The 12,534-nt window shown below is 51.3% G+C and overlaps 1 protein-coding gene across 1 annotated transcript in view; it reads left to right on the forward strand.

Moving 5' to 3' along the window:
* The first annotated feature begins 255 nt into the window (after positions 1 to 255).
* Positions 256 to 12,534, forward strand: part of VAX2 (ventral anterior homeobox 2) — a 36,093-nt gene continuing 23,814 nt past the window's right edge. The window contains exon 1 of the mRNA XM_003413670.3: positions 256 to 508. Within this exon, the coding sequence (XP_003413718.1) occupies positions 256 to 508 (253 nt within the window). The remainder of the gene's footprint in view (positions 509 to 12,534) is intronic.

A 12,534-nucleotide genomic window follows, 5' to 3' on the forward strand; every position in this document is an offset into this window, starting at 1 on the left:
GCCGGGCTCCCAGCCGGGCTAGACTAGGGGTGGAGAAGCGGGGCCACTCCCCTCAAGGCCCAGGCGCAGCGCCCTAGTGAGCCGCCGGGGGTTGAAGACCCCCGACTCGCGCCCAATCAGCAGGGAAGGGAGGAGCTGCGGGGCGGTGCGGGCCGGGAGGAGGAGGAGCCGGGCAGGGGCGCAGAGGGCCGGGAGGCGCGCGCTCCACCAGCCCGAACTGGCGCTGCAGCAGCTAAGGCGGCGGTGGCGACCGGCATGGGCGATGGGGGCGCCGAGCGCGACCGCGGTCCCGCTCGCCGGGCGGAGTCAGGTAGCGGCGGCGGCAGCGGGCGAGGCGGGAACCGCGGCGGAAGCGGGGACTCTCGCTCTGGTGGAGCCGGCCGCAGCACGAGAGAGGTCGCTGGTACCTCGGCCTCCAGTCCTGCGGGCACCAGGGACAGCGGCGCCGACAGCGACGGGCAGCCTGGGCCGGGTGAGGCGGACCACTGCCGCCGCATCCTGGTGCGAGGTAAGGGACAGCCTGCGGCCCGGGGCCACGGGACCCCACGCTACCCCTGCTGGAGCCTCTGACCTTCCTGCAGTCTCCACCTCCCCATTCTTATGTTCATTCGTTCATCGTTCATTCAGCAAATATTCCTTCGAGCGCCTATTGTGTGTCGGACGACGAGCGGAGTGTGGGGACAAAGCAGCGAATGGGACCAAGAGGTCCCAGTTACCTCGCCTTACAGCTCTCAGCCTCTCCGGCGGGTCCCTCGCCCTACAGCGGCCGCAGGGGCAGAGACTGGTGCGCGAAAGGCTGAAGGCAGGTTTCGGCTCCGCGCCGCTCCGGGCAGGTGCCCAGAAGGGCGGCACGCGCGCCCCGCAGGTTCAGGACTGAGAGGCACCGGCGTCCGGAATAGCAGGGGGAAGAGGCCTCGGCTCCGCACCGCGGCGGGGCGCGTCCCCGCCTCTTGCCCAGCACAGTTTCCTGTCCCAGCGGTGGGGATCGGCGCCGGTCCTTCGCAGGGAAAGCCTCGGGGACACGGAGGGTGGTGTGCGCGGCACTCACTCGCCTCCGCTTCATTCTCAGCTTCACTTCCTCGCGGCGCCTCCGGGCGCGGCCTTCTCCCGGCCTGGCCTTTCTCGTCCCTCCCTTCCTCCCTCGCCCTTTCGCCCCTCGCGGTCCTCTCTTCTGCCCCAGTCTTTTCTCTCCGCCGAATTCGCCTTCCCAGCACCGCTTTCCCGCAAGCCCCTGGGTCTGGACTGCGTCCGCGTACCCAGCTATGCCCGGCCTCCTGCGCGAGGCCGGTGCTTCCGGGCCCCAACGCCAGCGGCGCGGAGCTCCGGCCCGGCTTTCGCCAAATCCCGGCGCCTCATCGGCCAGATAGGAGAATGGGAATTCCCAGGTCTTGCCCCAGCCGGTCCTCAGGCCGCAGCCAGAGCCTGGGGACTGTTTCCCCCACTTTGTTGTAGTCCCTCAAGAAGCCACTGGCGGGCCTGCTTCCCTGGCTTCCCCGCCCAGCTTCCGCTCGCTGCCTTCTTCCTGCCTCTTCTCCTTCCCGAGCTCCGGTCCTGCGATCCTCGGGGCCTCGGGAGGCGACCCCCGCCTGGGGAAGCCGGGAAACCTGGGAAGGCTGCTAGACGCTGGCTCGGGATCTCTTTAGCGCCGGGTTCCCGGACTTTTCTGACTTGAGTTCGACTGCTCAGACGCCCACAGGGGAACCACTGGGTGCTGCCTCCCCTACCCATCGCTGCAACCTCCGGGTAGGGGTGGCTGGGAGATGGGCTACAGGGCTGGATAAAGTATAGGGGCAGCCCAACATAGAGGCAACTGATAACTTATAGCCACAGGTTCAGGGACCTCGGCCCTTGAGAAAATCTGGCGCCAGGTGCGGCCACCCCAGATGGGGAGCCTACAGCTGCTCTGGGGCAGGCTTGGGTCAAGGCGGTACCTCCCAGCAGGGATTCCAGCAGGTGTGTGGACCTGTCAGGCACCTGGGATTCAACTAGGTTTCTTTCCACAGACTATGAGTGCCCTGTGTGAGCAGTCCGCTCTAAATTCCATTAAGGAAATCCGCAGTGCTTCCAGAGATGGAGAAATCAGCCACCCCAAGTCCACATTCTCCCAGGGTTAAGACACCAGGCCTCTGCCTGTGACATTCACCACCTCACACCCCAACGATGGGGGGGGGGTAGTTCCTTTGCTCAGACAAGTGAGAATTCTGTACCCACTTGCCACTCCCTCCACTCTACTAACCCTGTGAGTAGAACAAATAAAATTTTTGTATAGATGCCAATTAAATAGCTCTCAGGGGTAGACTCATAGAAGGTGGGAGTCGAAAATGACCCTCTACCCTGTGGGGTGGGGGCCACCTAACCTGGGAGCAATGCACAGCCAGGCAGAGCTGAACACACCCCTGTAATATGGGGCCTGTGTGCACCGACAGGCGGTGTACTTTTATAAATGCATGTAAGCAGTACAGCACTGCCATTACATTTAAAAAAAATAGGTAATATAATAATGAAATACTGTAAATATAATTATTTTTGTTTTGGGGGTATTTTATAATAATGAAAATATTCACTATAAGGCATATAGGGTGTATTTACATGCCTAATGGAAAAGAAAATCAAATGGGGCCGTCATAAATTCCTGTGCCCTTCCCCATTTAATGTCGGGCAGGTTATTACAGGTCAGAGATGCCCTGTAACATTATTTACTGCTAATCCTTCCTAGCCAGGGTCACCTGGTCACTCAGGGCCCCGCCGTGGCTCAGGGTGGCGGCTCTGTACCTAAAGATGTAGGCCCAGCACTGGTAAAGGGAAGCCCACATTACCATGGCCCTGAACAGAGTTCCCTTCAGTAGGCTCTGAGCAGAGAGTGCAGTTTGCCCTTGACCTTTGAGGACACATCCCCCCCTAGTACCTTGGAGGAAGCCATTAAAGGGTAAAAGGGAGGAGTTTGTCCAAGGAGCAAGCAGCTGTCAGGAAGCTGATGGGGTGAGGACTCCAGAACACCCACTCCCTCTGAACCTCCACTTTCTTTTCCCCTGGCCACTCACTCCCTGGGCCCCACCCCAGGATAAGACATCTATTGGAGGAGTCTCAGGGCAGGAGGATAGAAGGAGAGCCTGGGCATTGAAGTTAAGCAAAGGTTGGGTTCGAATCCCCACCTTATAGCTCTTAGAACCAGTTTCTTTGCCTCTCTGTACTCCATTATCTCCTCCGTACAGATAAGGGCTATCTTGAAGAGCTGTGCCAAAGACCAGCGGTGTTGTCTGTAAAACTACACCCAGCTGGAGCACCACAGATATTCCCTGAATGAAGTGGGGGGACTCCAAGGTGACCACCAAAACCACTTCTGGCTGGTGAGGCAGAGAGCATCGTTCCCCAGAGGTCTCCTCCCTACCACATACACAGTCTGCTTCAGGGCCCTGGGTCCAGTGCTGGGCTATGTTGGGAGGTGAGCGACCTAGGGGTCAAGAATCGGCTGATGATGAAGGAGATCAGTACCCCTTTGCAGACCACACCCTGCAGCCCTCCCCAAGCCTCTTGGAGGGACTCTTGCTCCAACAAAGATTTAAGCTTTTGGCTGCCTCTGCGGAATGTGGGCCAGGGAGGCCGATCTTGCTGCATCTCCTGTCTCAAAATGGAGGCTACTTCACCTCACACAGGGGCACATACACAGCCACCAAGATGACAGGCATGTGCACACCACAGGCCTGCGGCACACACAGCCGCTCATAGCCCACCGAGGACATAACTAGGCCTCCACCGGGGCCATACAGCCCGGTAGGCCAAACCACCTCACCACACGCACTGGCCGGCGAGGGGTGAGGGGGATCCTTTTATTTTATATTCGGAAAGAGCACGCCCGCAGCGGGCAGGAGGCAGCCGAAAGGAGCAGGCCGCTTTCCAGGCCTAGCTCTATCAGCCCAAGGCGGCCGCCGCGCACAACTAGCCGCCGGCAGAGCCTGCGTACCCGCCTTTTCGGTGGAGCGGGGATCCCTGCAGGCAGAAGAGGTGGGATAACTGTCACCCTAAACTTCCTGCAATCCCACAACCCACGCTCGCACTCGCCGGCTCAGACGCGCCCACGGGATTCCCAGATTAACTTGGAAGTGAATTCAATAACCAGTTTCGGTTTTGGTAGAGCCGGGAAATGCGCCAGCGTCACCCGACCCAGCAACGTTTACGGGCGATGGGTGGCACCGGTCCCTGCTCACCCGCAGCGGTCCCCGGGCCTGGGCGCCTCCCCTGCGGGTCCCACAAATACCATTCGAGCAGCATCCTCCACCCCACCTCTGTGGGCAGCCTGGGGCGGGATGAGCCGGGCCCAGAGGCCACCCCAAGAGCGCCCCAGCGTCTCGAGACCCGCCGCGCTCCCCGCCCGGCTCTGCACCTCTCCGCCTGGGAGCTGGAGGGCGGGATAACGGCGGGTACCCAGCGGAAAAACTCGTTGTTCCCCCCTCAGCGGAAACGAATTGGCTGGGATCTTGACCGAGGCGCCGGAGGCTGGGGACGTGGAGGGCCGCGCGAGGCCGGGACATCCGGCTCCGGCTGGGCTACTCCGGCCGGGGGTGCGTGTGAGCTTATGGGGCCCCAGCCCCTCCGGACTCCGCGGGCAGCCCAGGACCCGCGCTCCAGAAACACACACGTCCGTACACATACACGCAGCACAGTGGCGAGCACCCAGCGGGCCCTCGCGCCCACCTAAACGCCTGGCCCTGCCAGGCCAAGGGGCCGGGGCTTGGGGGCTCGGGCTGGGAGTGACCTGCGGGGACAGCTGTCCCCCTCCTCCGAGCAGCCGGTCCCGGCGCAGCGCCGCCCGGCGCCCGCTCGCTCTTTACTTGGGTTCCCAGCAGCCGCTGGACCTAGGGAGACAGCTTGGGCCTAGCAGGCCTCGCTCCCCCGGTCCCTGTAACCCCGCACGCACGCGCCTGCAGAGCCGGGCGTTTGGGCAAACGGAGGTGCGGGGCAAAGGGCCCTATTGGAATGAGCACTGGATTGCAAGTGAGTTGGCCTATCCTCAATATTTGAGTCTGTTAGTGAAGGCGGGGTAGCTCAGGACCATCCGTTCGAGGCCGCGTTGGAAAGTTTAAATGGCTCCTGCGGGGGGACCTTATTTGAGAATTTTTTTTTAATTTTTATTTTAGGGGTATTTGGTATTTGTTGGGGTATTAGATATCTTTTTTATTTTCCTGGAATTGTTTTGTTTGTTGTTTTCCCTTTTGTTTTGTTCTTAACAGGAAGACCCACATTCTCTTGGCGGATCCATGCCGAGACCTTTCATTTTGAGTTTTATTTCTCCCATTATATCCCGCCACCCTCCCCCCCCACACACACACATACACACAGAGAAGCAAGCTAGCAATCAAATGTGACCCAGCATCGTCTTCTTGGTGTGTCTTGTGGGCACTGTTTTCATTTTCAGGGAACTACGCACATGGCTCCTGCAAGTTTCACTCTTGTTTCTGCCCTTCCTGGTGGCTGCGCGAAGCCGGGCTCGGGCTGACCAGCCCCTGCATCTTGTGCGCTCGGGCGCGCGCGCGCGCGCGCACACACACACACACACACACACTCGCAGGGACTGATCCCCGGGTGTCTCAGAGGGGACCCCGCCATCAGGGAGACCGAGTCTTTGGAGGCCTGGACAGTGAGTGGGTCACCAGGTGTCGGGGAAGAGTGATGGAGGGCCGGTCTACGCAGGCATCACACTCGGGTCTTCGCACATTGCTTGTCGCCTGTGGGGAGAGCAGGCAGCTATACGCTTTGTGTGGGCCCCCGACTCTGATGCCATTTCCTCAGCGCCCTACCTCGGATCTGGGACCGTAGCCCAAATTTTCTCTTGGTTCGCTAAATTTCTTTGATTTCTATTTTAACTAGGATAAAGGGCATAGAAATTTTCCTTCTTATTTTGTATTTGTTTAATACAAAACAACGATCGACCCAGCTCCTCAGAGGATGACAGCCGGTTACCTGGCTGTGCGCCGGGTTCCGTCTCCATTTTGGGAAGCTCTGTATAAAGGACCCTAACGTGGAGTGAGCCTTCCCGGGGATCCCCTGAGCCCAGGGTGGTCTAGACTCCTGGTTCGCACGCCCTCCCTCACTATCGATCCCCCTGGGGTGCCACGCTGGGTCCAGAGAGCAGTAGAAGGTCTCCCTTTCACGGGCTCTTCCTCCGCCCGAGGACGCTCGGGGTGCCTGAGTGGCATCAAGCACTGCAGAAGGAGGTGGTGGCGCCAGGGCGGATCTGGCCTGTGAAGCCGAGGGATGGCTGCCCAGGGAAAGCCCAGCTGCTCTGAGTAGGGTGAGAGGTTCCCATGGGGGCCCGCCGAGGCCCATTGCCATCTTTCCCACTCTCTCCCACGGCCTTGCCTTTCCCTTGTTCCTAATTCCATTCAACAAACAATGGGTACCCATTGTGTGCCACCACCACTCGGCTGTCAGTTTGTCCTACTGTGGTGGCTTGCATGTTGCTGTGATGTTGAAAGCTATGCCACGGGTATTTCAAATACCAGCAGGGTCACCCATGGTGGACAGATTTCAGCAGAGCTTCCAGACTAGGACAGACTGGGAAGAAGGACCTCGTGACCTACTTCTGAAAAAATTAGTCAGTGAAAACCTTCTGAAGAGCAGCGGAATGTTGTCTGATGCAGTGGTTGTTGATGAGTCTCTCAGGTTGGAAGGCACTCAAAATAGGACTGGGAAGAGCTGTCTGCTCAAAATAGAGTCCACCTTAACTGCATGGATGCAATAAAGCTTTCAGACCTTCATTTGGTGATGTGGCACAACTTAGAAGAAATGACTGCAAAGAGTAGGATAATATTCATACACGTACAAGGATAATATGACTATTATTCAAATTTATGCACCAACCACTACTGCCAAAGATGAAGAAATTGAATTTTTTTAACCAATTTCTGCTGCTGAAATTGATCAAACATGCAATCAAGATGTTTGATTACTGGTGATTGGACAATTACTGGTGATTGGAATGTGAAAGGTGGAAGCAAAGAAGGTTCAGTAGCTGGAAAATATGGTCTTGGTGATAGAAACAACACCTGAGATCGCATGATAGAATTTTGCAAGACCAATGACTTATTCATTGCAAATACCTTTTTTCAACAACATAATCAGCAACTATTCACGTGGATCTTGCCAGATAGAATACACAGGAATTAAATCCAGTACATCTGTTGAAAGACAAGATGGAGAAGCTCTAACTCATCAGTCAGAACAAGGCCAGGGGCCAACTGGGGAACAGACCATCAATGCTTGTATGAAAGTTCAAGTTGAAACTGAAAGAAAATTAAAACAAGTCTGCAAGAGCCAAATACAAGCTTGAGTATATCCCACCTCATTCTCAAAAATAGATTTGATGCATTGAACACTAATGACTGAAGACCAGACAAGTTGAGGGATGACATCAAGGATATCATACATGGAGAAAGCAAAAGGTCATTAAAAAGACAGGAAAGAAAGAAAAAAACAAAGTGGATGTCAGAACAGACTCTGAAACTTGCTCTTGAACACAGAGTGACTAAAGCTAAAGGAAGAAATGGTGAAGTAAAAGAGCTGAACAGAAGATTTCAAAGGGCAGCTCAAGAAAACAAAGGAAAGTGTTATAATGAAATGTGCAAAAACCTGGAGTTAGAAATCCAAAAGGGAAGAACATGCTCAGCATTTCTCGAGCTGAAAGAATTGAAGAAGAAATTCAGCCCTCAGGTTACAATAATGAAGTCTTCTAAGGGCAAAAAACTGAATGACTTAGGAAGCATCAAAAGACGATGGGAGGAATACACAGTCACTGTACCAAAAAGAACTGGTTGACGTTCAGCCTTTTCAGGAGGTAGCATATGATCAAAAACCGTTGGTCCTAAAGAAAGAAGTCCAAGCTGCACTGAAGGTACTGGTGAAAACCAAGACTCCAGGAACTGATGAAATACCAACTGAAATGTTTCAACAAATGAATGTAGTGCTGGAAGTACTCACTTGTCTGTGCCAAGAAATTTGAAAGACAGCTAGCTACCTGCCCAACTGACTGGAAGAGATCCATATTTGTGCTCCTTCTACAGACAGGTGATCTAACAGAATGAGGAAATTACCGAACAATATCATTAATATCACAAGCAAGCAAAATTTTGCTGAAGATAGTTCAAAAATGGTTGCAGCAGTACATTTGACAGAAAACTGCCAGAAATTCAAGCTGCATTCAGAAGAGCATGTGGAATGAGGGATATCATTGCTGATGTCAGATGGATCTTGGCTGAAAGCAGGAAATATCAGGAAGATGTTTACCTGTGTTTTATTGACTATGCAGACATTTGACTGTGTGGATCATAACAAATTATGGATAAGATTGTGAAGAATGGGAATTCCAGAACACTTAATTGTGCTCATGTGGAACCTGTACATAGATCAAGAGGCAGTCTTTTGAACAGAATAAGAGGATACTGACTGGCTCAAAATCAGAAAATGTGTGCATCAGGGTTGTATCCTTTAACCAATTTATGCAGTCTGTATGCTGAACAAATAATCCTAGAAGCTGGACTATATGAAGAAGAATGTGGCATCAGGATTGGAGGAAGACTCATTAACAACCTGCATTATGAAGATGACACAACCTTGATTGCTTAAAGTGAAGAGAACTTGAAGCACTTACTCATGAAGATCAAAGACTACAGCCTTCAGTATGGTTCCCACCTTAGCATAAAGAAACAAAGATCCTCACAACTGGACCCTTAAGAAACATCACAATAAATGAAGAAAATATGGAAGCTGTCAGGGATTTCATTTTACTTGGATCCACAAATCAATGCCCAAGGAACCAGCAGTCAAGAAATCAAACTACACATTGCATTGGGCAAGTCTGCTGCCAAAGACCTCTTTCAAGTGTTAAAAAGCAATGATTCACCTGGAGGACCCAAGCCATGGTATTTTCAATCATCTTAAAACCCACTGCCATCGAGTGGATTCCAACTCTTATATGCATGTAAAAGCTGGTCAGTGAATAAGGGAGACTGAAGAAGAGTTGATGCCTTTAAGTTACGGTGTTGGTTAATATTGACTATTCCATGGACTGCCAGAAGAATGAACAAATCTGTCTTGGAAAAAGTAAAGCCAGAACGCTCCTTAGAAGCAAGGATTGTGAGACTTTGTCTTGCCTACTTTGGACATGTGATGGGGGACCAATCCCTGGAGAAGGACGTCACACGTGATAAAGTAGAGGGTCAGCGAAAAAGAGGAAGACCCTCAATAAGATGGATTGACAGAGTGGCTGCAACAATGGCCTCAAATACAGCAAAGATTGTGAGGCTGGCACAGGACCAGGCAGTGTTTCGTTCTGTTGTGCATGGGTCTCTGTGAGTCGGAACCAACTTGAGGGCACTTAAGAACAACAACTGTATGCTAGATGACCCTGGGCTGAAGCTGCCGGCACACAGCTTTCCAGCCAAGAGACTGTCTTTGACATGCCGTGTGCGTGGTTGCGGATCCGGCGGGGAAGGAACGGCTGGGGAGAGTTGTCGGCGCTGAGGTTACAAGAGACGGGTGACCCAGCCAGGTGCCCTTAGTGCTGCTTGATGACCACGTGGGAGGCGGTCATCGTGCGCGCCAAATTCACCTGATCTCCCCGATGTGAACTTAGCACACGGTAACCCCCCCCCCAAAAAAAAACGTTGCGATCTAGTCGATTCCAACTCAGCGACCCAGTAGGGCAAAGGAGAACAGCCCCAGAGGGTTTCAAAGAAGCAGTAAATAGTTGCCGAATGAACGAAAGGAGCCAACACAGTCAATATGGCTTGTATGTGTATTTCTGAGGCGGCTAAAGCCCTTCCCAGCAAGAATGTCTGCTCTGAGTTGACATTTTTATTTTTTTGACGTCACAATGTCTTTCGTTTCATGTAATGGCGGTGAAGGGAGAGGATAGAATATTCGTTAAGGGATAAACTATCACCACCATATTTTTGGAATTTTGTTTGTGGAAATCCGCAACTTTGGGAGCCACTGAAATATCAAATTTGAAAAACTTCCGATCTAGCTGTTTCATTGGTAACTGGATCCGCAGGATGGGGCTGGAGTGGGGGGTCGTGGGGAGCGCAGGAACCGCAACGTCGGTAGTGAGTTTCCAGGCTCTCTTCAGCTCCTGGGTGTGAGGTTCCACCAGCAAAGCCGGCCAGAGGGTTGAGAGAAATAACTCGATGTATTTATATCTGCGCTCTTCGCTCCCCTCACCTCCCAGGCCTCCAGCCCACGCCTGGAGCTTGGCGCAATGGAGGAATCGGAGCCGCGGTTTGCTCTGGGTTGCGCACGGAGCGTGGGTCCCGAGGGCGCGACGTGGGCCTCGGCGCGTCGGCTGGCTCGCTCCTGCCGCCCCACCGCAGGTCCATCGCGCCAGGGCCGGGCGGGCGGAAGACATCCCCACTCCAAACCGAGGACCGGGTCTCCCGGGGAGCAACGCGACAAAGACAAATAGTTGTTGGGCGCCTTCCTGTAGATAGTGATTCATGGCGACCCCATGTGACTGACTGGAGCTGCCCCATAGGATTTCCAAGGCTGTGAGTCTTGACTGAGCCGACTGCCCCATCCTTCTCCCCAGAGGGGCCGGTGGGTTCAAACTGTCGACCTTTTGGTTAGCAGCCCAGTGTTTTCGCCCCTGCTTTAAGCACTGTGCCATCGGAGCTCTTTGATAGATTATTAAAAAAAAAATACTGCGTGCTCCAAGTAAAAGCAAAACAGAAAGCAACGGAGGCGCCGCAGGAACAGTCAGGGTTCCCAGGTCCGGGTGGGTCCTTCCAGGCGATTTTCCCACGTTCCTAGACGAACATATTAACATAAGTAGCGGTATCCTATAGACTTGCAATTTACGTTTTTAAGAACTTAACCCGCAACGATCATCTTTTTCAGCTCTTGCTCATTCCGTGACTCTAGAGTGTTCCGTTGGTTGGGGAAAGCCTAATTCCCTTAATCTCTGGAAGGGCGTTCCAGTTGTTTTTCTTTATTCTAGATACTGTGAAAGGAACTCCCAGGGCCTGGGTCTTTGCGCACTTCTTTGAGTATTTCTACTGGATAAATTTCTAGCATGGAATTACTGCCTCAAAAGGTTTACACACACTTAATTTTTTGTTTTTCATTTAATTTTATAATAGGTAATTCATATGATTTAAACAAAAACAAAGGTTTTTTTTTTTTTTAAGGAAGAGTGAATTATCTCTCAGTTCTTGTCCCCCACCGCCCAGTTCTCACCCATCTCAAAGGCAACCATTGTTACTGCTTTCTACTATGTCCTTCCAGGTAATTTTTATGCATATGCAAGTCAGTGCAGCGCTATTATTTTTTCTTCATTTTATTTTTCTACTCAGTTGGTGGCATCTCCAAATCTTTTTCTGCACTGTGCTATTTTTACTTAATATATCTTGGTCTGTAAAGAACTTCTTGTTTCTGTTTTTTACAAGTGCATCGTATTTTCCATTTACACGGACTTCATGTACGTAGCTGCTGTCCTATTGGTGGACATGTGGTGTGATTGCTATCTGTTGCTATTACCTACAATGCTGCAATAAATGACCTTGCACCTTGGTCATTCCCACAAAGGTCAGAAAATTCCTAAAAGTGTAATTATTGGGTCAAAAGATATCTGTGTTTTTAATTTTGAAGGTAATTCCAAATTGCCCTGCATCAGATTATAACGATTTGCACTCCTATCTTGCCATCACAGTCCTCACCTTATGTTTTGATAAATATTGTCGAATTGCTCAGGGTGGAGGGAAGTTTAACAATTTATACCCCATCTATGCCCTCTCCCCACATTGAATATGTATCTTTTTCACCTTTGCCAATCCTACAGGTGATAAATACTACGTAACTGGCATTTTAATTTTTACCTCCTTGATTATTAGGGAAGGTGAGAATCTTTTCATGGTCATTGGCCAGTTGCACTTCTTCTTTTGTTCTTTATCAATTCATTGCCTTTCACCCATTTAATTTTCAAATATCCTTTTCCTTATTGATTTGTAGAAACTCTGTATTATGGGTAGTAATCCGTTGCTTTCAATACATGTTGCAAATTTTTCTTTAGATTGTAATTTCTTTTAATTTTGTTGGTGGTGTCTTTTTTGTTTTCTGAAGCGGGAAAGTATCTTTTTTTAGTATAAAAGCAATGTATGCTGTTTTGCCATGTTATGTGAACATAGAAAGAAAAATCTCTCATTTCCCCTACACAATACGTTTCCCTCCCAGGATGTAACCTCCCAAATTTTCCTTTGTGATAGAAAAACACAAATATGTAAGTTACATATTGCAAAAAAATGAGATGTCTTTTTTTGCAAAGTGCTTTTTTTTAATTTAATCAATCTTTCTAGAAATACCTCACCTTTGAACAACTGCATCATATTCCACTATATAAACATAATTTCTTTCACCAGTTCCCTATTGATGAATATTTAGGTTGTTCCTAATTTTAAAACGATTATAAACAATGCTGCAGTGAACACCTCGGTATCCTAATTTGAACAAATAAGTGTATGTGTGTTTTAGTCTTATTTATGAGACAAT

This window comes from Loxodonta africana, chromosome 15 (assembly GCF_030014295.1).
Source record: "Loxodonta africana isolate mLoxAfr1 chromosome 15, mLoxAfr1.hap2, whole genome shotgun sequence".
In the NCBI taxonomy this organism is placed as follows: domain Eukaryota; kingdom Metazoa; phylum Chordata; class Mammalia; order Proboscidea; family Elephantidae; genus Loxodonta; species Loxodonta africana.